The 26,165-nt window shown below is 42.2% G+C and overlaps 1 protein-coding gene across 2 annotated transcripts in view; it reads left to right on the top strand.

The window, feature by feature from the left end:
* Positions 1-1,685: 1,685 nt before the first annotated feature.
* The window catches only part of abr (ABR activator of RhoGEF and GTPase), a 131,754-nt gene continuing 107,274 nt past the window's right edge, over positions 1,686-26,165 (top strand). Inside the window, exon 1 of one of the 2 annotated variants that reach the window (XM_067607562.1) lies at positions 1,686-2,727. In XM_067607562.1, coding sequence (XP_067463663.1) covers positions 1,926-2,727 — 802 coding nt within the window. In that variant the 5' untranslated portion in view covers positions 1,686-1,925. Of the gene's footprint in view, positions 2,728-25,394; positions 25,471-26,165 lie in introns of those variants that run through there. The other variant, XM_067607563.1, reaches the window with a different exon arrangement.

The raw sequence follows: 26,165 nt of genomic DNA, 5'->3' as shown, positions 1-26,165 counted from the left end.
AACTGAACCATGGAGCGATGGAAGAAGGTGGCCTGGTCTGATGAATCATGTTTTCTTTTACATCACATGGACAACCGGGTGCGTGTGCATCATTTACCTGAGAAGAGATGGCACCAAGATGCAGTATGGGAAGAAGGCAAGCCGGCGGAAGCAGTGTGATGCTCTGAGCAATGTTCTGCTGGGAAACCTTGGGTCCTGGCATTCATGTGGATGTTCCTTGGGCATGTACCACCTACCTAAACATTGTTGAAGACCAAGTACACCCCTTGATGGCAACAGTATTCCCTGATGGCAGTTGCCTCTTTCAGCGGGATAATGCACCCTGCCACACCACAAAAATCATTCAGGAATGGTTTGAAGAACATAACAAAGAGTTCAAGGTGTTGCTTTGGCCTCCAAATTCCCAAGATCTCAATCCAAACGAGCATCTGTGGGATGTGCTGGAAAAACAAGTCAGATCCATGGAGGTTCCATCGCACAACTTCAAGGACTTAAAGGTTGAAGGTTGAATTCCTGCCCCCCCCCAAAAGTTTATATCACTTCCCTTCCTGAAAATGGTCTCAATGGAATTGTAGTCTTCTTTGGAAGGTGAGAAAGTACATACTAACAGGAAGATGACTTCAGGGACACACACAATGAAGAAAATGGTAAAACAACAACAACTATAGTTTCACCTGATTTATATGCTATGATTAGAGGCAGTTTAGCCTAAACTATAACATAATTAAAGACTATTTTGAGGTTTTTATCATTTCATGGTTTATAGTTCTTGTGGAAGTTGATTACTTTGCACTGAGGACACGATAAAATTGAATGCATATATATATCAATTACTTGTCAATTGATTGTCTATTATCCCTGTTTAAGTGATAAAGAAGACCTAAATATATAATCTAAGCTGTTTATTATAAATATGTGACTCATTTTAGAGAAAATATGAGTGAGTAAATCATAGGGACAGAAAAGTCACTGTATAACGGGGACGACCTGGCATGGATTCTTAATTCGAGGGTTTTTAAACCGAGAGTATAGATTTACACATAGATATTTTTTCTCTCAGCTGACCCCAGGGGGGCTCCGTACATTTAAAAGGGTTCAGACAGAAAAAAGAAAAATAGCTGAAAACTTGGTGATTATAGCACTCCCATTTTCCCAGTTTTTATCATCTTCTCTTTTTGAAGTTGAAGGGTTTTTTTTTTGAAGTTGTCATTTTTTCCATGGAGCAAATAGAGTTGATTATGTTGATAATAGGGCAGTGGTGGGAGGGTTCCTCTGGGGCATTTTGTAATTGTTTTTTTTTTACTTGGGGCCATAAAACGTTCAAAACATATGTGTCACTTTTACTTAAAAAATAGAAATCCGATTTCAGGTCCAGAATCTCTGGATCTAAATGTTTCACTTCTCTCCAAAAAGACTTAATATATAAATAGGACCATAAAATATGTGCATGGTCCACCAAAACCGATTCACACTCCAGCAAGGGTGCTGAGACTCACTAAATTTGGACTTCTGCTTAGGGGTAATAAAGAAACGGATCAAGTTTTTCGAGCAGAAATCGCTCCAAAACAAGGAGTTAGTTAAAGTATATTATTTGATTCTGTCATAAAACATTATAAAACACACACGTGTCCGAGCAGCACTTGAACGCAGCATGCGTCGATACAGGAAGCCTTGAAACTTTTTCGTGGTAAACCTGTTATCCTCGTCACACACACACACACGGTGCGCGCCTGTCACTTGTATATGAAAGGAGCAGAAGATGTTTAAAAAGTAAAGACTCTCAGACTGCTTAGTTGTGAGACAGGAGGACAGAGGAAGGAGGATATATGCGACAGACACGCTGCTGACTGTCGGTGAAGACTTAACATTTCTCTCTGTTGCTTTACGAGCCTGCGTTTGGCGGAAAGCCCGGTGTGAACAGCGATATGTGGGAACAGGAGGAATTTGCAAAACATTGGAGGAATGAATTTCCCGACGGCGAAGTCCCCCAAATGAACCTGAACTCTGTGGAGGACATCGAGTCGGAGCTGGAGGCATGTAAAACCAACCTGAAGCAGCTCCAGAAAGCTTTGGCGGAGGAGAAATTCAAGGTGATCTACCTGCAGACCACCGTGTCTCGACAGAAGAGGAACGACCCGGAAAAATTTGGAGGCAAAGACGAAAACTTTAACGCGGACACATTGGCCTCTAAGACGAGGGACACGGGGAAACCACAGTGTGACGGCGAGAAGCTACCTGACTTTGGAGGAGGCGTGAAGCTCTACGCCACAGGTAAGACGGCAGGGATCACCGGCAGCTCCTTCGGCCATGAACGGAGCAGGTTCAGCGGCAAGACAGGTAAGCCCGTCCCTATCCCTGTCCCGCCACTGAAACCCACCTTTCAGAAAGGGAGCACGGTCCCGACCAGGGTCTCCCAAACCAACGATAACGAGGAGGGCAGCGACCGAGAATACGAGGATGCGGAGCTGAATGACAATTTCGTGAGGAATAACTTGTTGGCACCAAAGATTCACGTCGCCAGGGACAGCCAGAGGACGCAAAACACCTTCCGGGACACCCGGCGACCTTGCCGCCACAGCAGAGATTTTGACTCCGGCGATGACGGCAGGCTGTCCCCATCCTTCCCGCATATTACCCGCAGAGCCTCCCGCGGCTCCGGCTGCAGCACCCCTGACAGGAGGAGCGATGGGTACCTGAGCTCAGACCATGATGACTCCTCTTCTGCAGGTACTGATGTTCATTTCAATATTACCACTGCTACCATTACTGATGATAAAATGAGAAACAAAAATATAAACACATAATATTACTACAACTAACAAAACTCAACATAACAGTGCAATCAATGAGTCTTGATTCTACATCAATGGTTCTCAAACTTGTTCACGTCAAGGACCCCTAAACTGACACAAATTAGACCATGGACCCCAATTAGATAAGATTTTGTCTCGGGGTCCCCCATCTGATAAGAGTTTTGCTTTTAGATGTTTTATTACAGAACTTGTATGAAACCCAACCAAAACTAGTCATGCACTGTCATTGTGCTACTTATGGATGGAATTATAGTGAAAATAAATTATTCCCTCTGGAACCCCCTCAAGGACCCCTGGGGGTCCCAGGACCCACTTTAAGAATCACCGTTCTCAGTGGAAAACTCAGGATGGTCCTTAATACATTGTAAGTGTGGCAAATGGCAACACGTAAAGACACATATACTCCAAAATAAGTTAAATATGGTATTTTTTTCATTGACAAAATGTTGACAATCAATGCAAACAAATGTAACGTTTGACTTAGATCGCCTCTGTATGCACAGACTGACAAGTTGCTCAATATTTTAGTGCAGTCTCATTCACTGTCCTGCAATACACCATCAGCTGCTATTGATCAACAATGTTAAGTGATTTATTTATTTCTGGCTCTTGTTTCCTGCCGTGACTAGCCAGCTCCTCCATTTGAAGCGGACATCATGAAACAAAGAGGTCCTACCTAAAAGTTTGGCTCAGGACCAGATTTAAAGTGAACTACATGCTCTGTTGTTGTAGATATCTGAGCTGACTTAAGGGAAATGCCTGTTAGATGCTCGCTTACAGTAACACAAAGTCTGCTGCAACATGACACTTTCCAGGTAGAGGCAGAACAGGAAAAGTAAGCAACTACAATACAGACAAAGAAGTAAATTCCTGCTCCAGCATCTCTTTGTCTTTGTTTCACTTCATCTTGTACAGTGGATTAGTGGTTTACCTCAGACCGTGCCCGAGGTACAGATATAGCATGTGAACAGAGAGCTTGTAGGCAGTCATGTTAGCATACACTTTGGTTGTGTGAAGCAGAGCCTGGCGTATGGGAACTAGGTTCTGTGGCTAGATGAGAAAAAGTCTTTCTGTACAAAGATCAACACAATTCAAAGTATTTAGTATGAAAGTCTTTATTACTGTTTTTGAACACAAATGAGGGCTACTTAAATCAATAAACCTTGTGGGCTTACCTATGGTAACAAATGTCTCTTGTGTAGATCGGGCCAAAGTTTCCATAAATATTACAAATCCAGTGTTTTGACATCTTTGGATCTTTTTTTGTTTTTGCTGCAGACAGCAAAAAAACAAAACAAACCCAAGTTGCTGCAGTCTGATCTTTTCATCACTGACACTAGTCACTTTCATATGTTGTGAAATGTAGTTCAGATTGCGTTTGTGACCATGAAAGTGAATGTAGACTTTTCATCACAATCAAATCTCCCTCTAACTCCTCTGATATGACATCAAGGAGGTGCAGCTTGACGTCATGTCCTGTGCGTTCAGTGGTAGGTTAAGCACTACAAACACATACAGAATGACTCACTGACATTTTAATGAGTAACTACAACTTTGTGTAAAGCCCACAGACAAGCGTAAGGTGGCTTTATGTGTAAGTGCATCAGGAATACATGTGTTCAGGTGGAACAAAAATCAAATAGTTCACTAATGATTTATCAGTAGTTGTAGTTTTATAAGATGTTGTGTTGTTACTCTGGTGCACAAAATCCAATTTCTTCCCAGCCCCTGAAGAAGGGATCTAAGAGATAAAGTAATAACATGAAGACTAATTCAGGAAGCAGCATTTACACAAATGCTTTGGCATTTGTTTGAGACTTCCTCAGGAAAGTGTGGCAATATTGACTGAGATTATCTGGGTGTCATGAGTCAAAAGTGAATGACTAACTTGAACATGTGAATAGATTGAGGAAGGCTTTTTGTGCAGACAAGACATTTTTATGACACATCCTCGTGCCCATGTGTGTCCTGCCCTTTAATATTTGAGGATTATGGGCGGATAAGTACTTTATTGTTAGCTTTTCCTTGTGGCTTCATTGTTTTATGTGTCTGTTTATGGCATTTATAGATAACATAAGTGTGAGTAGCTGCACAGTAAGAGGTCTGAATTATATGAAAGGAGGCTGGGTAGGCTGGATGAGACCCTCAGGCCCTGTGTGCTTCCTCTCAGTAACAACCGGGTACCAACGCTGTGTATACTGACGCCAAGGCTTCTTCTTAATGGAGAACTGATTTGAGGAAGGCACTCAACCTCTGTCGCATTGGATGTTGAAATCATTTTGAGCAAAAGTGGAAAATCATATTTATGTAATAATTGAGGGCTGTCATTTAAAACAACACCTTTGTTGAAATGTCATACTTTATCAAGGAGACACGACTGTAACGAACGACTCTAAAACAAAGTCGTTGGAAATGAGTCGATGTGAAAACCCCTCATGTCTGAAGAGTTGGTCTCATACCTTAAATACAACATCGGACGAACAGATAGAAAACACCTTCTGTGTTTTCTGATGGTGACACACTGTTTGTGCCTCTGTAGCAGTGTAGGGGATCATGCGTTTTCCCATAAAGCCGTGGGTCAGTGAGGATAAGCACTTACTGTAAGTCATTTAATCTATTCCATCTTTGTTGTCCGACAGGATATTGATGTTTTGCTCTGACAACTGGGATAATCAGTGGACAGACTTGATTGTGGCTAAAAACAATGGAGGGTTTGTGGAGCTGTGGGAAGAACTAGAGGCTTTTTTGGGGCCTCTGCCCACTTGGCTGTGAGGTCAAGTTTTTTCAATTGAAGCAACAGCAGTTGCCTGGCTCCTGGTTCACTTGGAATTATGGGATGCGGCCCTCTTTTACTCCCACATGCACATGAACACCAGTAGTGGGCTCATGCCAAGGGTCTTGCTCATGCTGATGCCTTTTGTGTAATGTGTGTTTGCTGGGAAGAGGTCCATCAGGTCACGTGAGTCTGAAGCCATAGGTCTGGCCTCGCTGTATGGTTCCTGATTCACCTCTGATTCACAGCACGGTGTTGCTTTAAACCTGGAGCAACTCTCTGTTATTGTAAGACTGTCGCAATAAGCTTTGTTGTCTTGTCTGATGATTCTGTTGATCCAGAGATCTCACTGAGTGAGTTTGAAAATAAGAAAACAAAGTTTTCGCTGGTGTTTGTTTTGCATTAGTCCCGTCTAGTCATGCCAGCATGCAGCATGCAGACCTCCCTCAGATGACTGGAAGAAACGCTGCACACACTTTAGTTTTCAGCTATTCTAGCTATTACAAGCATTTTAATGGAGAAATATCTGTTTTTTTTATTGAGTGAAAGTAAGAGTGAGGTAGAATGAGGGAGCAAATGTGGCTTCAATAGATTGTTTATTTTTAGCCCACAGCAACTTTGATCTGCACAGAGAACTTCTGCACGGTTTCATTTCTGCACGGTTAAGTGTGTTTAGTCATTGTTTAAGTGGTGATAACATTTTGGCTGATGAAGTAAATGTGATAGTTTACATTAAGCTAATTGTGTTTAAATATAAGAGTAGTTTGTTTTTAGGTTGCTTTGTCAACAGAATGGCACGGGTGACTGGTCTGTTTTCTGTTCCTATAATATCTATAATACTAAATCTATAATGCAAAGCACCTGGGTTAGAAAATGACTCCTGCATGATGTATTAGAATATGAAATTCTTTGTGACTGTTTTTGAGAACAAGCAAAGTCTGAAATGTTCAATATTACAAAAACCTTGTAGGCAAAATGTTCAGATGAGTCATCACTTAAATACTAACTTCTAATAAGAGATATTTTTTTGTGGTAACAAGTATTTTGGCTCTGGACTGTGAATGTATAATTTTGGAATAAAAGTCTTTGGAGTGAAGATCTTATCCAAACATACAATTAGAGAACATCGTGTGTCATGTTAGCACTGCAGGACATAGACTGTGTTTGGAAAGCCAATGTTTGTTGTAAGACCTCATATGAAATTACACAGAAGTTGGTCATTTTCCGAGGAAAGATAATTGTAGAATCCAACACCATTGTGTCAACACAGATAAGAAGGTTGTTTTCATTTTCACTAATCATCTGGGTGCTTTCTGCAGAAGTGCTTTTTGCCATGATGAACTCCCACTGTAATGTAAAGAATAAAACAGTATCACCAGGCAGGCCTGGTAGTACATGCTGTATCATCATCATGGTAGGTTTTGTATGACTTTTCTTGATGATCTTGAATTAGGCACGGCTAGCGTTGATAACTGGGTGTTAGAAGAGTTCTGTTAAGATGCGCTCAGGAAGAAAAACTGGGGAACAAACCTGTTTTTGTCACTCTACTTGAGAGTGATTCTTGAACATTAGCTCACATATTTCTTCTTTCCCCTTGGCTCTTTCTTCCCTCAGATAAGCAGGGCTTGTTCAGGCCCGTCTCGAACAGCATGTGCAACAGGGCAGCCGTCATTGTTTCCATGTTAACACTATGTGGTGTAAATGGCAGCTAAGACTATATTGTTTGTTTGTGCTTTTCTCATAAACTTGTGAATTATAGTTTCCAGGCTCTGATGCCTCGGTGTACAGTATGTGCTTTGTACCCACTTCTGGTTTGTAAGTATTATTACTGGACAGCTTGACAGCTCAGTCACTACAGCGTCTTACTACGAAGTGAAGGCTTTACACTGTGGCAGACAGTCCTCTGAGAATGTAATAGATCCCCACAAATCAGGGTAAATCTCTCCAAAAAAACTCTGGCTCATCTCAGATATCTTCTAGGCAACACTGCTGTTAAGCTCAGGCAGACACGGTTGCTTCTGTGGTATGTCAGCCTCTTCTCTGCCTTCTTAACAGTAGCACATGGGGCTACAGGGGGCTTATACAATTCTTCATATTTTTCAGAGGATACTAATCTAGTGCTGACACTATTAGCCCATGAATTGATGAATCAAAATGTTAGGCTTTGCTACTTTTCTCTGTGTTATATCATTGTAAATATATGTACTGGCTCTGAAGGCCACAGAGTCAGTTGGGGGCTGTTAGTGGACAGATGGTGAGGAGGAAGGCTCCGTGTATCACAGAGGGACCTTCACATCCTCTGTTCTCCAGATTCCAGAACGCTAAAACTCTGGGAGGCGCTGCAGGAAGCCTCTGGCTACAAAAAACATCTTTAATCCCACAGGCAATTCATTGCTTTGCTCAAGTCTTAGATACTCAATTTGGGTCTTTTTTTCTTAAGGTATGTTTGTTAAATTATGTATAATGTATTTTATTACTTGTAGTTTTCATACTATAGATAAGGACTATTAGATTGGGAGACATCACCTGAGTCTCTTGGAACAATTGACAGATTTATCAACAATGAAAATACAGCTCAGACTGTTAGTATTTGGATAGTTAGACATTTTCAGTTCTTCAGATTCTTTGAGATAAAATAATGGATAAAGTAGCTCATTAAAGTCTAAGCTTTAATTTGAGGAGGTTTACATCAATATAAGATGATGCGTGTGGCAGATATAGCCCTTTTAACACAGATTGCCCAAAGTTCAGGGGTTCAAACATAATTGGACAGATACAAACCCAAGTCATCATATTTGATATTTTGTGGAAAATCATTGTGCAGTCAATGAGTGCCTGATAGTGGTGTAACAGTTCATCCATGAACTGTACGGATCGTCCCCCATGGTTTGGCATGTATGTGAACCGCGGATTAACTGCAAAATGTAATGTCTCATTGGAGACAAAGTAAACAAACTGCTGTAGCTACAAGTCACGGATAAACAGCGTGTCACTAATGGGGATTTTGAAGAACAATGACCAAACAGGCATCTAAGGGGTCCAAAGTGACATCTACAGGTGTGTTTACACACTGTTTAGCTGTCTAGCGGTGCACTTTTCCCTGGTGAATGTTTGTTTGGTGGCTCGTTGAACAAGCTGCAGAACAAGACACGTGTTTGTACGTTATCATTAAGTTTTGATGATGTGGACGCAGACTGTTGTTTCATTCACTACCATGTTTAGAGGAAGAAGGTGTCACGCCTCATATTGCACTTTACTTTAACAATTGAGTATTAGTATTTCATTTAGTTTAAGATTATATTCAAACATCGGACATCTTGAATGTTGTTTTCATTTAAGACTTTATCTGAAAAATGATCCGAGCTGTGACTCAAAACTGTGATATGATCTGAACCATGAGTTTTGTGATCCGTTGCACCTCTTCTGCCTGAAGTCTTGTTGCCACAGACATCAGCAGACACTTTGTATCTTCCCCGGTGATGCTCTCCGAGACCTTCACCGCAGCCGCCTTCAGCTCTTGCTTGTTGTCTCTCTGCCTTCAGTCTGGTCTTCAGCAAGTGGAACGCATGTCAGTCTGATTGGGATCAGCTGAGTGACTCAGCCATTCGAAAATATTCTACCACTTCACCCTTAAAAGCTCTTTGGTTGCTTTGGCCGTATGTTTCGGGTCGTTGTCCTGCTGAATGATGAATTGTGGTTTTGATGCATTTGGCTGAATGTGAGCACACAGGATGCTCTTATAACTCTGCATTTGTCTTGTGGCTTCTGTCAGCAGTGAAATCATCAATAATGTGAGTGAGCCACTTCCATTGGCAGCCATACATGCCCAAGCCATAACAGAACCACTGTTTGACGGATGAGTTGCTATGCTTTGGGTCATGACCTGTTCCTTTTTCTCTCCAAACTTTCTAATGATTTTTAAATCATTTTGACAGAGGTAGATTTATGTTTCATCAGGCCGTAGAACTTTGTTCCTGGACTCTATCGCTTTCTTTTCATGCGTCTTGAGAACTGCAGCCTGTCCTTTCTGTTTTTGAGGCTTAAACCTTAAACCCAGTGTTTGCACTTTGGTGGGGAATCCTCTGAGGTTATGGTCATGAAGTCCTCGCTTGATTACTGACAAGTAAACACATATGTCTCCATCCTGAAGAGTATTCTTAACTTCCTGTGCAGTCATAAACAGGTTTTTCTTCAACATGCAAATTATTTTGACTTGTGCTCCTCAGTCTACCAGCACATTTGCCATTGCCTGGTTTTCCTGTGCACACCTGCTTTCTTATACAATGTACCCAATTGTTGATTTTGGCAAACCAATAGACTGAAGTTGTGATGAATTGATTCACACCTCAAATTCTGTTACAGTTTCATAATGATGTATTGCCGCTTTGATTTAACACTGTACTGATGCAGGCACCTCGAAGTTCTACCACATGTTGTTCATGAGATGGAAGTATAATTATTTGCGTGTTCAAGTAACTTCAGAATAAATCTCCTGTAACCCTAAAACTCCCAAAACCTTCTGTGGTACAGCAGTGGGATCAACAACAGGACAGTTTTACACATCCTTCAAATCTAAAATGTCCTCAAAGCGAAGACATACAAAGAACCTACAGCTTTAAGTTCTCAAGACCAAAATACTATTTATGGTCTGACTTGTGTTACTAAGGCGATGAATATACCGTGGTGACTGCTGACAGGATGTCTCTGTGATAGCAGAGATGTGGGTTTTGCAGCATCAATGCTTGTTCATGAGATGGATGCAGGAGTGAATATCTGTGTGTGTGGGAGCCTTGACCTTAGTTCTCAATCAGAGGTGTGAAACGCAGTGTACATCTAGTGCATGTGCACAGGCACAGTTAGTTATGTAGATGCATATATACTTATATCCTGTTCACTCTAAATCAGTCGTAATTGTTCTATTTGTCATAGCAGTGTACAGTGATAAACCTAAAGGATACGGCTGTCAGTCAGTTTTCTATATTCTTCTTATTGTCAACAAATAAGCGAAACCAACAATGAACTGATCCTACTTACAAGTATTGTGCGTGTATCCAAAGCCTGATTCTATCTTATTCCTTCCTATAATTTGTCCTTGGAGTCTTTTCTATCGTCATGGTAATCTTTGTTATGAAGGAGCAAGTCACCCAGTGCAAGGGTGTGGCTCACTCACATGTTCGTAATAGTTTTTGGACAACAGTAGGATCAATTCACTGTTATCCTTTTAACCTGGTGATTTAAACAGAACTGCAGTTCCTTGTAAGGTGATTTATTTATTTATTTTCCCCCCCACCCACACCCTCACCGTCAGTGAAATACCATGCTCCAATGACACACAGCACAGTCACTGTCACTTCTTAAGAGAGTGCTTTGATGCAGTGTTCTCCCGTAGCCGACTGATGTCAGCAGCCTCAGTCACTAACTGCTGAGACTGTGATGAGCAATGAAAGTGGTTTAGGCGCCTGACAAATGCATGATGGTGACTATGATTTATGGAGTCATCAGATAATGTGAAGATTGTCACGGAATGAGATAGAACAAGAAAATTACTGAGGAAAAAAAAAAAACCCCAAACTTTGTTAACACTTGCTGATTTCCCACCACCTTACTGCTCATCAGACATTGGCACACTGCCCTTTGTGTGTGTATGTGTGTGTGTGTGTGTGTGTGTGTTCATTCCAAGAATCAACAAAGGCGTGGACTTCCCATGGGGTTCGTGATTAGGGACATGGCTACGCTTGAAAGGTTTCCACATCACAAGGAGCAGGGAGGGGTTACAGGCCAGTTGGAGGTGACGGTCATCTTGCCGCAAAAGCCTTTTACTCTCCATCCACCAGCGAAAGCCCCCCCCCCCCCGCTGCTGTTCCATCTCCCTTGTGACAGGGTTGAGCTGGAATACCCCTCGCTCACCCTCATTTTTAAACAAAGACTAGACAAACAAACTCAGGCCGGCTATCACTTACTGTGTTTCCTTCAGATTACAGCTTGGAACTAGGGGTTTGCACGAGGGAATACAGAAGAACAGGAAATGCAAACTCATTCTTAATGTGAAATGCTCTCAGTTCAAGTAAATGCAAGATAAAGGGATGCTGAGAGTGGTGGTTTTCCTGTCAGTTGGCTGATTCACACGGCACCTTTGCAACTCTGCTAAATGAACGAACCGCTCAGGTGTCTTAGATGACAGGCAATTATTGTATGAAAAAGCATGTTAGCTCTGAGGCTATCAGGATATGGAAAACACAGGTTACATTTAGCTACAATAACCACATGACTCTACTGACTTCTGGCCTGCAAACTGAGAGCAGAAGAAGAGACTTGCTTCCTCTCATCCTGTCCCCTCTGACAGGTTCTCGGTTTCTATTCTTCTCCCTCGTTCCTATTCTGTTTTTCAGTCCATCTGATTTTGGGCCACACATTAATGTTAGGCCCAGTGTGATTCTGATCAGAGCACTTTCTATTTTGGTGGCTAACACTGTGGCTAATACAGGAATTGACTTGTAAGTCTCCCTGCAATCAGAGTGTGAACTACATGTGAATGATGTGAATATCATTATTTCTTGCGCTGCGTGAAGTCACGGCTCGATTCAAAGCGAGACCGGTTCATCTATACTTTTGTATCTTTCATTTTTGTAGGATAGAGACGTTATATAGATGCAGCTCGCATGCAGCCACACACCAAAGGCTCAACTCTGTTTTTTTTATTGTTGACAAACTTCCTCTCGGTCTGAAATCTCAGAAAGCACAAGGACACTTCTGATTGGCTGACAACTGTGGCTGCTATGGAGACCCCATTGTGGTGTGTGTGTGTGGTAAAGAGCTGGTGTTTGTGTGTGTGTGCAGTGCATATGGGCTCGCTGAGCCCTGCATTCTTCTCTGACACACTTTCAGTGGATGTCAGCCACATATCGGTTCACTACTAATTTCACAGCTACTCCCACTTTAACTAGATGGGTTCAGTGCACCAACCACAACTTGATGATGCGGTCCCAGAACTGTTGGGGGTATCGATTCTTACAGATTCCTGCCTGCAGGACTGAAACTGTGGGTGTGGGTGCATTGCTAATTTTCTCTAACCTCAGCACGTAGTCTGATATATCCAAAAAATTTGATAAAGCCATCCAAATGTTTCAGTCATGTCCAAATGTATGCATAATTCATGCATCAAGCTTCTGTTCTGAAAATATATACCTCTAATGGTATATAGCCAATGGGCTAATTCAGCTCATTAGCTAATTAGCTCATTAGCTAGAGGTGAGAGCTGGGTAATGACATGGTAACAACTGGGATCAGTCATAACTTGTTGTTCCACGCCAGACAGATTGTAAAGTTTTCTATCAGTTGGGTTTTTTTTTAATGTTTTGTGTCAATCACTTGTTGCAGAAGGAAGCACAGTGCAATAGTTGCGGCTAGTGGCAACCTCGCTCCAGTGGTCAACATCTGCTGGCTCAGACTGCACAGGAGAGAGAACATAATCTGGGTTTTTGTCCTTTTACTTTGTTCCTTTTTCAGCTGTTTCGTACAAGTTTCATACAGAGTGTTGGCATTTGTTAACCAGCAAATCCTAATGCTTCCTCAAGCCTAGTGCAGTAAAAACAAAGGAGGAAAAAAAAACACATCTTGGACTTATGCTTATTTGTTAATGTGCTCTAAACTAACTTGTCATAAGCCGGATCCTAGGCCATGACAAATACGGGAATGGACACAACGGATGGCGGTTAAATTAAAGATATCTATTGTAACAAAGTAAACCACTGAAGAAATGACTACATATATGGAGTGTGCCAGTCAGTAACGTCAGTGATGTGAATGTGTGGGCAGTGGTGTGGAAGGTGCTGTGGAGAGAAAACAAAACTAAAACAAAAAGCAAAAGCCTGCAGCTGCTGGCTGGGATGAGTCAAAGTGAGAGAGAGCCTGAACAGCGCTGGGAGTTGGCCTTTTATCCTATGGAGCATTAAGCCCAGGTGCTCTGAGTCTGGCTGCCTGCCATGCCCACATTCACCCGAAACCTTTATGGACACAAAAGAATATAACAGCAACTCATAACCACACCACCATATACATATACAATACATTTAAGGTAGGTTAGGCAGGGGCCGTCCCAAACTCAAACTATATGGGATAACAGTGAACTGAATGTTCGGTAAACAAGTTGTGATCTCTCTCTTGCTCTCGTTCTGTCTCTGAATGGCGGGCTTGTGCTCTCCCCGCTGGTGTGTGACGCTCTCATGGTGACAGTGTTGCCATGTCAGATGGCAACCATGTTCAGACCAGAGGAAAAAATGCTTTTCATGGGCTGTCGTGGATCATCACCTCTGTATTAAAGAGATTTGGCTCAGACTTAGCACTTTTTAGCTTTCATAGCTGTCACCACAGGAGATGTTCTCATTACATGACTTTCTTTTTGGGACTGAACACAGCGGTATTCTCTCTCAGCTCTACAAGACACAACTTCTTGCCAAGCCTTTGTCAGTCCCCTCACTTGTGTGTCGCTCTCATGAAAGCTATTTCTGTTGTCGGCCGCACACGGGGGAATTAATGGACCGTTGGCTTTCACTGAAGTATAACTGTTTTATATACCTATGCTAAAAACATTAATGAAGTCTCAGTTCTCTTATCTCAGTGTGCTTTGGTGATTTTCTTAAGGACTTCCTTTGCGATGCTTATCACTTTCACATCTTACTTCTGGGTGGAAATAGAAACAGATGGACAAATAAACAGGTGGATTGAAAGTGTTCATGAACCGCAGTAATGGAAGCCACCTGCTGTTTTAGTTATACAGCAACATAATAATATTATAATAGTTTATTCTGTACAAAGACAGTCAGGACAGGAAGGTTTGCTCCTGGTTATCTGATTGTCCGTGTCAGAGAAAGGAAAGAAGTGTTTGAGTTTCAGGTCACAGGAGCTCCCACTGTGGGTATTGAGTGTCATCGCGGTTCCGTGTGGAAACACAAGCTACACCGAGCCCGCGGGTCAAGAGTTAAAAGTACAAGCATAATATTCTACTTAGTATGAGATCACTCCAGTAGGAAGTTGTCTATCTTCTATCTAGTTTATCTGCTCGTTCAGTGTTGAGAGACTGTCTGTAGGATCAGACAGTGTTTATTGGTGCGTTCTCATAATTGCTCTCTAGCCACAGGCTCTTGGCAAATGAATTGAGAGCGATACAACACGGCGCCGTTTGCTGTCAGGATGTGATTTAAAGAGACGCTCTCTCCAGCTCTCCTACATTTCAGGATATAGAGGGTGTCGTATGTATACTTTACTTTCTTAGGACATTTGTTTGCTTTCCTCCTGGTATCACATCTGTCCACCCACAGCAATCTTCTGTTGGTTTGTTCCACTGCTAAGTTGTGGTGAGGTGATGTTAATGCCTCCTCTGTAGGGGCCAGAGTATGACATGTTATTAAGACATCTCATGATGATTAGCGTAGATGAAAGTTACTTGTTTTATCTTGGAGCAGAACTGTAAAGATGACTGGGACACAGAAGTGGGTTTTTAACAGGGTTCTCTGGTTCACAGACAGTCCACACACGACTGAAAACTGATGATCTCGATGAAAGGAGAGAGAGATCTGGACAATGCAGCTTTCGCTCTCTTAATTTGCAGTAAGTGTCCCTCTCATGTGTCAGCGAGCGCTGTATCCTGTCCTGGTACAGTCCACCTGACTCGAGAGGTGCAGCGACCGGCCTGCTGGGAGGGAACAAATCCCTCTGCAGCTGCAGCTGCTGCATCAAGCACACTCACCTGCTACACATTATCAGTAGCTGTGTTCATGGAACCTCTTGTTTCCACTAATAATCAGAACTCAATCAAAGCTTTTGTTCTAATTATTTCAAAATATTGTAAGAACTAAAACTAAGTAAACTAACTAAAGAGCTAAAATCTTCTTTTTAACATTGAGATTTTATGTCAAACCTTGAGAAACTCCAAAGAGTTGATCAAAACTATTGAACGCTGCTGGTTTGTGTCACTGTCACATACTGTCAGACTTTAAGGTAAACAGGTGAATGGTCCTGCATGCTCAAACATTTATGAGACATAATGTAGAGCAGAGTCAGGGGGATTATGGGATGTTGAACATATGGACAGCACCCTCATGTGGACATCTGTAACAGTGACAGTTTTGTCGTGGTGCATTTGTGTTCATTCATTTCAGTTATTAAACTGAACTTGTTGCTTATATTCTGGTTTTCATTACATGTCATGTTGTTTCCTACCATGACAAGAGTTTTTCCTATGTCTCAACCATTAATGGATTGTCCAAAAACTAATGGTTATGGAATTTGAAATACAGCTTTTTTTTTTGTCTGACACTGAGTCAATGTCAGTCTACTTCTCATTGTAGTTTCACATTAGTGTTAATCACAGCTCTTGAAGGGATACACTGGGGTTTGAGAGGTTGACCTGTTGGCAAACACCAAAATCAGCCATTGTGATTGTGTGTGAATAGAGACAGTGAACCAGGTTAAGTGAAAGAATTGACGACAACAATGTTAGTTACTGAAGTGCAATAAAACCTTCAAGTAAAAAGCCAATAAGAGTAATTTATCAAACCGCCATCTCAACAAGCATTAACATGTAGAAAATCTGTTTAGGCTGGTTGTAATGAACAAGCTAAAACAAAATCTGTCTGTATGTCGCTGCTGTAAATGTTTAACTTAGTTTGCCTCGTATATTGAAACTAGTCACATTCTTGTAAACTTAGCTACAGGCTGAGACAAACCAGCCTCTTATCTTAACCAGCAGCACCTGCAGCAGTGAATCACATCAGCAGCAGAAGGAGGAGGAGGAGGAGGAGGAGGAGGACAGGAGGAAGGACTGATACTGACTGATGTCTGCATTCTTCATTCTTTCTAAACTTCACTCAGTATTATTCATGTCAGTAACATGATTTATTTTAATGACTTTCTAGGATTACTTCAGGACATAGCGCCTACTTCACCAGTAAGCATTTTTGTTTCACTGTTCTTCTTAAACAGTGTACTGTTAAAAATTTTCTCGGGGTTGAACCCCCCAAACCCCCCCTACTTTGTTGAGACATTTCATTTTTTGACATTTACTACAATGACCTCCAGAGCCCTTCTGGTGTGGAAAGTTCCTGTAAATTATTATGACTCTGTGGACGTGGATAAACCTATCTGGAACAAAGTTATTCCACTGCCGGCGTGCGCAAATACGAGTCCTGACGTTGTGGGCTGCGTGTGCATCCAACAGCACCGCTGCTGAAAAAAAATCCCAGGGGAAACACTGCTCTCCCCATCAGTTCCTCCTCTAGCTTTATGTTATTTTCCACACTCACTGAAGGTCTTTACTTGAGCTCCTGAACTTGTATTGGCAGAATCTAAACACTAGAGCGCAGTAGTTCTTTATTTAGACGCCGATGCCTTCACCGTACTCACTGTCCACTGTGTTAATGATGTGTGTGTGTGTGTGTCTATCTGTAACACTCCATCTGATGGCGGCTTTTCAGTTTATTGGTGGGCATCTGATGAAATCAATCATTCAGAAATTAATCTGTGGAGTGCAGACATACACTGCGCCGTTGTGTTCATTTTACACACACACACACACACACACACACACACACACACACACACACACACACATAGACACACATGTGCAGCTGTGCATAAACAGACAGACTGTGTGTTTTTTTTTTTTTTATGGAGCAGTCTTACGCATCTCCTCTCTGGGTATGTTTTAAAAACGCCAAACAAGCTCCCTGCGCAAGTGTGTCTGTGAAAGCAACAAATACTAATGACAAGCAAACAGCATAAATAACACATGAGACGTTTTACAGCGTCGTGAGCACGTTTTGACTGTATGAGTGTTTGTGTGCGGAAGGGTAATGCTCCTTATTGGTGTCTGCCCAATCACAGCATGATTCAGATGATTTCCACATTGACCTCAATAGATCAAAGTGAATTCAGCTGGCACGGGATGAATACTCGCTCTATCTCTCTTTCTCAAACACACACATACACTCACAGACACACACACACACACACACTCTTTTCTCGATATCTATGTCCCCTCCTCTGTCTCTCTCCTTGACAGAAACAGAGCGAAAGATTATATTTAAGGAAGCTCTATCTTATTATAAATCAGAAGCCGGTTTAATATAGAAACAGCGCACACACATGCACACACTGATATGTCACAGTGGTCGGCTAGACAGGGTCGTTCCACATAATTGGATGGTGAGGGAGTTAGGGGAGAGATTCGGGGCAAATGAGGTGAGCGGGGATCTCGCCTGCCAGAGCACATGCTGTTATGTACACACACACACACACACACACACACACATTCGTATATAAGCTCTCATGGTTTTCTTGTGTTGGCTGTAGCTTTGTGAATGTCATAAAAAAAAGCTAGATTGTGACAGCTCAGTAGGTCATAGAGAAGTGTTAACAATCAGAGCCATATAAAGCAGTTATTATTGTAGTAACACACACATACACAGGACAGAAGGAATAGGAGAATCAAAGGAGGAGTAATTGTCGGATGAATTACTCTTTGACACTGATAAAAGTTGAAGTGATGGATAAAAAAACGCAGCGATTACAACAACACAGAGGAGAGACAAACGACTTATTTGTGCAGTTGAGATAAAAAAAAAAAAGGAAAACCCAAGAGGCTTATCACACCATTTCACTTTAAAAAAAAAAAAAAAAGCAAATAACAAACAATAAAAAAAAAACCCGCCCCAGATGATTTCAAGCAGACATTCATCGCTGGTGCACTCTGGGCTTTTTAATAATGCATAGTCATCCCTCGTCCACGCTGCCATCTCCCCCAACCCCCAAAACAAAGGAACATGCAGGAAAATATACAACTAGAGAATATCGTCATTCATATCCAAGGAGGGTGAGAGTTCCTTACAAAGAGCTGAGAGCAAGTGACTGTTACACTGTCAGATAGGAAATTGAACTTGAATCAGTATTAGTTTGTTGTGATCTGATTAAGTTTCTCCATTAATTTTAGGAAGTAAACGGGTGCAGCTGGTGATGATCTTCTACTACACGATTGATCGTTTGTAGATTCAACTCTGATGTGTCGCTGTTATTTCCAGCTTCACGATTGGCATGTACCATATTTTGAAAGAAAACACATAATTTAACTCTGTTTCAAGTTTGTAAGTTTCACATTCATATCAGTGGATGTTTAATATTTCTCTTTGCCAGGAATGATTTCAGTCAGCCTGAATTATTTGTGTTTTTGTAAATTCAGCTTTGCTCCAGTGCTTCATTAGGCTTTTTTGAAGCCACTCGTACGGAAACACAGCTGTCTACTTCCTGTGTGTGCAGCCTCACTCTGTCACTATCATGTACATACACACACACACAAAACTGGTAGCACTGGAAAAGGTTTTTGAAGAGTGGGAGTGAGGATGGTGGGATCATGCAGGAGCAGGTTGTTTTAAAAGGTGTACATCAGGCTTTTAGCATTTCCAGTAGACTTTATACTCATCTACCAGTTGGTGTTCCAGTGTCAGGTTGACGGGAGCAGGAGGGGAAGATGGAGGCAGAGTGGCACAACTCTCTGTGGATGCTGCAGGGGCTGGTGTGGGGTGGTGACTGGAAAATTAGTGCTATCAACAGACCCCCCCCCTCCCCCTCACACCCTCACACTCTTACACCCTCACACCCCACCCCCTCCCATCCCCCAGGCCTGAGGTTAGGGTCGAAATGCTGGGGACCAGTAAGAAGGGTAGATGCGGGTGGGGTTGGTGGAGTAGGGTGGGGCGGGGGTATCTGGGTAGAACAGAGAATATGGAGGGGTGGGAGAGTGGTGGATGGCAGTTTGATTGGCTGGTGGGCCCCTATGCTGCCTAATTATACATGCCCGCAAACACACACACACACACACACACACACACACACACTCAGGCTCACACTGGCCTGGTAATGACAAGCCCATCTCCCTCCAGCCTACATGGCAGGAAATCTGTATCTATTGAAATGTCATGTTGAGAACCGGAAACAATTTGTGTAAATATTTCTTTTTTGCTGTTGCTGATTGATATAACACACTAATAGAGCAACCTCCTGCCTGTTCATGGACACTTTCACATTAGCATTTCTAAACACAGTTTGTCTGGTAGGTGTTTGCTATGGATAAGAGCGTATTTTAATAACACGAACAGTGTTATTATAATCACGTAATTATGATGGTGTTGGTGCTGCGTGGGGATTAATCAAGAGCTATAATTCCCCAAATGAGGCTTATTAAAAATCATTTTGACCTTTTTATTAGCAATGTTCATCAGAGCAGGTTTAGATTGTATTCACACAGGATCACAGGATATGTTTAACACTAGTCTAGTTTACACAGGATGTGTAGCGTGTTAGCGGAGCAGCGGCTTCATTCCTCTGTCAGTGTCGATACACAAGATGCATTCAGGCACAGCGTTGAGTGTAGGTCACCTGGTGTTTTGGAAGACCGACACATAATCACTGTAGTTACATGTGTTGAATGGAAGAAAATAAACTTGAATAAAAATATGCTTCAGTTACGCAAGTGGATCACAAGCTGATAGGCGGCCTGTGTAACTGCACTGATTAAAAGGGTCAGTCAGGGTCGTTATTGTGCTGTGGATACCAGATGAAATTATATTAGACATTAGAAAGACGTATCATTTGGCTTAATTGTGAATATAAAATACATTATGTCCAGTAAATTGTTCCATTTGTGTCTGATTTGTGTGTGTGTGTCGATTGATTGACTTCATCTGTGTTTTTATCCACTTTTAGTTTCAACTTCCTAAAGTTAAAGCTGTTTTTTTTAGTGGAAACAGTGTTGTGAATAATCATCTTTCCTGTGGACGTAGGTGGTGCAGAACTTCAAATAAATAAATAAATATGTCCTCTAATTCAAATTTGACTTTGTGAAACCTAAAGATGCCTCGGAGCGTCATGCAGTATGGTGATGAGGTGATGCCCTTTGTTCAGATGGTATTTGCTCACATTGGGATGACACGCATGATCAAAGGAAAACATTGATTTTTGTCTTTTTTTTGTGTTGTAGTCCATATTTCTGGCTGTACTGAGTAATGATGTATCAGCTTTTTGTTTTCTATTTGTGTTATACTCACATTACACAAACATACTACACAAACACATGCATGATTCTTTGTGAATGTGCACAAGAGGAGACTATATGAGGAGATATTTTTTGGGACTTCAAATGACTTGAAGTTGATTTGGCACGATGCACCTGCTTTCCTGTGAAAACCAATTTCAGTATGGAAACACTTAAAATTATGATTGCCTGAAGTCTAGATCTTATCCAGCCACTCTATCCACCTGCTAAGCCTTTATGCCAACACACACACACACACACACACACACACACACACACATACATAAACACACAGAGAAAGAGTGGGAGACTGTTGCTGAATGTTGACCTTTACAGAGAATGATGTGTAGAGTTATATTGTTGCCTTACAAAGAGCCAGACTGCTCCCCCAACATCTGCAACCAGACAGATACTTCAGCTGCTCTTAACCTGAACCAACTGTGCTGGTTGTGTGTGTGTGTGTGTGTGTGTGTGTGTGTGTGTGTGTGTGTGTGTGTGTGTGTGTGTGTGTGTGTGTGTGTGTGTGTGTGTTAAAGGGTTGTAGAGACAGTTAGAAATGGCCCTTTTTACTACACAGCTTGACTGCCTATTAATATTTGATGGATGTAGGTTTGTGATGCTCCAGGAAGACTAACATGCAGCTTGATGTGTTTGCATATATTGTGTGTATGTGTATGTGTGTGTGTATGTGTGTGTGTGTGTGTGTGTGTGTGAGTGAGAGAGAGAGAGCATGGCACATGTGTGTTTTCTTTGTTTGGCTCTGCCTCTTGAATGATGAGGCATTTAGGAGGGGAGGGGGCAGCTTCGCCCTCAAAACCCTTAAAGACAGGTACTTGCACACATTGGTAGAGTTATAGCTGTGTGTGTGTGTGTGTGAGAGAGAGAGAGAGAGAGACCCTATTGTCCCAGATTTAAGACAAAGGATGTGTAAGACTGTACAGTAGATAAATCTATTTTTGATGAAGTGCCACTCACCAACCATGTGCCATGCCCCCCTCCGCCTGCTTGGCTTTTCCGTTTACGTAAACCTGTGTGTATGTGTGTGTGTGTGTGTGTGTGTGTGTGCGTGTGTGCGCGCGCTCTAAAAACCTTGAGTTTGTGAATGTATTTGTCATGCCAGTATGATTTCCCTCCTTCATAATGGCACATTTATATTCATCAACAACCCTAACATACATTAACACATGCAAGCTCGCATGAAATGCCTTGACACACACACACACACACACACACACACACACACACACACACACACACACAGATATGACCCCTGGCTAGACGAGCTCCTTAGGCACCCTGTCGTTGAATGTATGCGTTTCCTCCAGCTGGCACATAAGAGCTCTGTAGCCAGACAAAGAGTGATGTTCGGGGCCCGGTGCTCTGCCTGTGGAGGGGAGGGAAGAAGGGAGGGGGGGGTCCCTCCTGTCAGCCTTTGTGTCCTAATTGAAGTTTTTCTGCTTCTCAACCCTCTGTCTTTCCTCCCCCATGCTGGTTAGAGGGGGAAGAAGGGGGGGGGGGGAGGAGTGGACTTGACAAGGTTTCGAGGGGAGGGTTTCACATATGTATCGGGCTTTGTCGCCACTGGCATGATGCTCGCATCTGATCGCCCACCTCAGCAGCACATGCGGTCACGAACACGGGAAGCTGGGTTTGATGAAAAGGAAGTGGGCTGGTTGGTGAAGCTGTCAGCTCTGTCTCTCGCAACGGGACGCGAAAGCTAACGTGCTAAATGAGCCCGATAAAACGAGATAGAAAGATAATTTGAAAATCAATAAAGCAGATTATTAAACTCTAATTGCATAATGACACATAACCTTGATTTGTTTGCTCTCCTAACTTGATGAGACGTGTACTGTAACCAAATATCTGTTTTCTGGGTGTGCGGGGGGTTTTAAAAAATATGCTCATGCCACAGTTTTAATACAGATATTGCCCTGAAACTCATAACTCTGACTAGGCCTGGACGATTCAATGAACATACCTAATTTCACTTTTTCTGACCAGTATTGCAGCAGCACTTTCAATGTCTATTATTTTCTTCAGATTAAACTTCAGGCCTGTTTTGGTGGTGTATATAGCACTAAGATATATATGTAACATAATCACACACTTTTCTACTTTACCAGTACATTCTGATATCAGTATTCAGTTTTGTCAGACCACCTCGCCACACTTTCCTCACACACACACACACACACACACACACACACACACACACACACTCTCAGGTTTGTGTGTCTCTTTCAAGTCCCTCCAACATACGAGTCTGTGTAGACGAGGGGGGGGCCAAGCAAATTGCCAAAGGGAACAGAAGACGGGAGTAGCTTAAAACATGACATCTGAACCAGTCCCTCTCTTACTGAATGACTGACTCTCTTTCACACACAGCTGCTCATTGTCGTGTGTGTGTGTGTGTGTGTGTGTGTGTTAGTAGAGAGGCAGTGATCTTGAGCTGATCGTGTAGTGTGGCTACTATTGTCACGCATCAGAAACCATCAAAGTACACATAAGCATACTCACTGACAAAAACGGATGCTGCCCCTTCCACCCCCAACAATGTACAAAAGGACTTGAAATTGGTGAATTTCAAGAAAAGTAGCACGCCTGGTCAATGTTTTTGCTTCTAATTTATTATTTATTATTACTTTTTCTTTATTTTGATAGATATGAAAACTCAAATGCCTGTAAATGCATCTTTACTGGAAATTGTTTCTGGTCTTTTGTGGTGTTTGACAGTTGTCTGTTGTTATAACATATGTTTTAAGCTGCCTTCTTGGTCAGATCTGTCTTGAAAAATAGATTTAATCTCAGTGAGGTCAAATAAAGGAAGAGCAAAAGAAAAGACAAGCAGCGACTTGAGACAAAGATTGAGAATTTTAGCTTAAAAGTCAGTTTTTTTAAAGGTATTTAAGAGTTCAAGGTAAAGCAAATGAATCAAGCAGCTGCTCAACAAAAACATAAAAAACAAAGGAGAAAAGAGACAGTGAACGTAACTTTGTATTTGGCAGTCATTCAGTGATAAAGCTGAGCCATATTATACTCCTATTCTACAAGTTAACTGGGGTCTTAATAAAATGTATCTGACATGCTTTGATCAAAGTACCACAAGGATCAAGCACCACAGCAGCCCTCTGGTCCTGTCTAAACAGCCCTGTTCAGAACGGCCAGTTTGAGTGCCTGTCCCGCCCGCCTCACCCCCCTCTTCCATGGGGTGTGACGGCTACCATGGCAACTGCTAAGCATGAACCCTGGAGAAACATGGCTGCCTGAGAAAACATAACAGTGCAGCAAACACAGCAAATGCCTCGCGTTACACATGCAATCACTTGTGTTTATTCTATAAACAGCCAGGGAGCAACAGCAGGCACCAACTAGCTCAGCCTGAATGAACCCAAAATAAACTTAGATTTTGCTGCGGTTTAATTGCAATAAATGGATCAAATGGATGTCGAAATAACTACATCATGATGCCGATTTGTAAAAAAATCTGAATTCATGCTTTGTCGGGTCTGTTTGCACAACAACAAGCGAACAACTTTTAAAATGCTTCTCTTCTGAATGGAGTTTAGATTGATCAGAGCTATGCTAACATTGTAGCTGCTCCTTCCACACTAATTAACGTCATCTAAAGAACAATGTTATTGTTTATACACATAGATATCTACATACTGTGTAATTTTAAAATTAGCTATTTAAGATGTTTATTATTGATGACAGCCGCTGAGGTGGTGTGTGACTCTGGGGTCAACTTGGCTCCAGCTAGGTTGAGAAGCCACTTTGAAGATAAATACAATTAATCCCAGAAGTTTAAAAAATAAACTCCTCCCGCCAGTAAAAAGCTCCTGATCAGAGAAGAATCGGGTGTTTATTCCTACAGCAAATGAGACAGCAGCATGCAGGACTCTCCGGCTCTGCTCCCCACAAATTTGTCGCCCTTAGCTTAGTTTAGCTTAGTTTAGCTAGTCCCTAGTCAATGAAGCCCCATGTGATGTAAGAAGGGGCATCAAATCTGAATGGCTTGTTGAATCACATGAGTACAGAGCAAGCCAGCCCAAACTAAACTGACAGGGTTATCTTATTTCACAGTTTGTGTGTTAGTAGGCACATCAAAGACTCAAATATATACATACAAGAACTGAAAAAATGAGTTTTTCATAATATAGCCCCTTTAAAAGGAGAAGAGCAGAGAGAGAAACAGACGGTGAATGTGCCAGTTAATTCAAATATGACACAAGCCTCTTTGCTACACAGTCATTATGCATCACTTCTGAATTCCTGCCTCCACTCAGGGAGAGAGGCTGATGAGCCATTCGCGCAGAATCAAGAGAGGGAGACAGAGAGAGAGAGAGAGAGAGAGAGAGAGAGAGAGAGAAGGGGTGGATGGGAGTGAGCGAGCAAGCCAAAGAGAGAGAAGGAGTGCTTCTCCCTTCCCCTAGCAACGGTCGGCGGTGGTCGTCTCCAGCCTGTTGTTTTCTCTCTTTCTGTTATACAGACACACACATACACAGCACTCAAGCACACTCTCCTCCTTCGGCTCACTCGCTCGTCTGCCTGTTGGACCTCGGGGTGTCTTTTGACATTTTTTTTCCAAATGATTCTTTTTGCTCCTTCCTGCGACATGAAGGCTGTTTTTCAAGGATAAGGAAAAGAAAAGAGGCAACACAAAATAACAGCAACAGAAAAAGGAACGGAAGAAATAAGAAAGAAGCAGAGTGACTGAGCTAGGGAGAGAAAAAGGAGGATGGAGCCCCTCAGCGCTCGTGGCCTGCCCCGGCTCTCCTGGATCGACACCCTGTACAGCAGTATGTATCTCTCCGTCTATCTACGTACTCCTCTCCACACATCGCTTCCCATTTATCTCTGCGCTCTTCTTTACCTCTAGCCATTTTACCCAGCACCCCCCCCCCTCCTCCTTCTCCATCTCATGGGCTGCCTGTTTGTGTTAAACCAGAGCTACATGCACTCACACACACAGTGGGAGCCACACTTTGTATTTCTCAAGACTTCCAATTAGTGTGTATTACTGTGGCTGTCCATAACAAGACGGTCAGCGACCCCCTCACACTCATTCTTTTACCTTCATTCCCCGACAGTGGTAGCAACTCGTGTCTGCTGTTGTCGGGCGTTTTGCTGGCTTGTAGGCAGAGAAGCGGGGAAAGCCTGGAGAAATATAGTGTGGGAGCGAGTGAGTCATGCTTACAACCTGGAGGTAGAACTTTATGTTCCATCCTATCGAGGACACAAGCTGTCTGATGTTGAATTTTTAATTTGCTCTTTATTGTGTTGTTGACACAGTCTTGACATGTCATACTGTACACTGGGTCACTTGGTTGTGTTTTCAGATCAAGCATTAGCACTGAGAAACAATTCATTATTCTTTCCTGCCTAAATTAACCTTGATTTTTTTTTTTTTTTACTGTACATAAAGGAATATTTTAATGAGCAGTTGTGATGAATAAACATTTTTTTGCATAGACCAGATTATGAACAATGGTTT

Source organism: Thunnus thynnus, chromosome 13 (genome assembly GCF_963924715.1).
Source record: "Thunnus thynnus chromosome 13, fThuThy2.1, whole genome shotgun sequence".
Taxonomy (NCBI): domain Eukaryota; kingdom Metazoa; phylum Chordata; class Actinopteri; order Scombriformes; family Scombridae; genus Thunnus; species Thunnus thynnus.
Note: the sequence above shows the minus strand (reverse complement) of the source record. Positions and strands in the feature narration are given on the sequence as shown.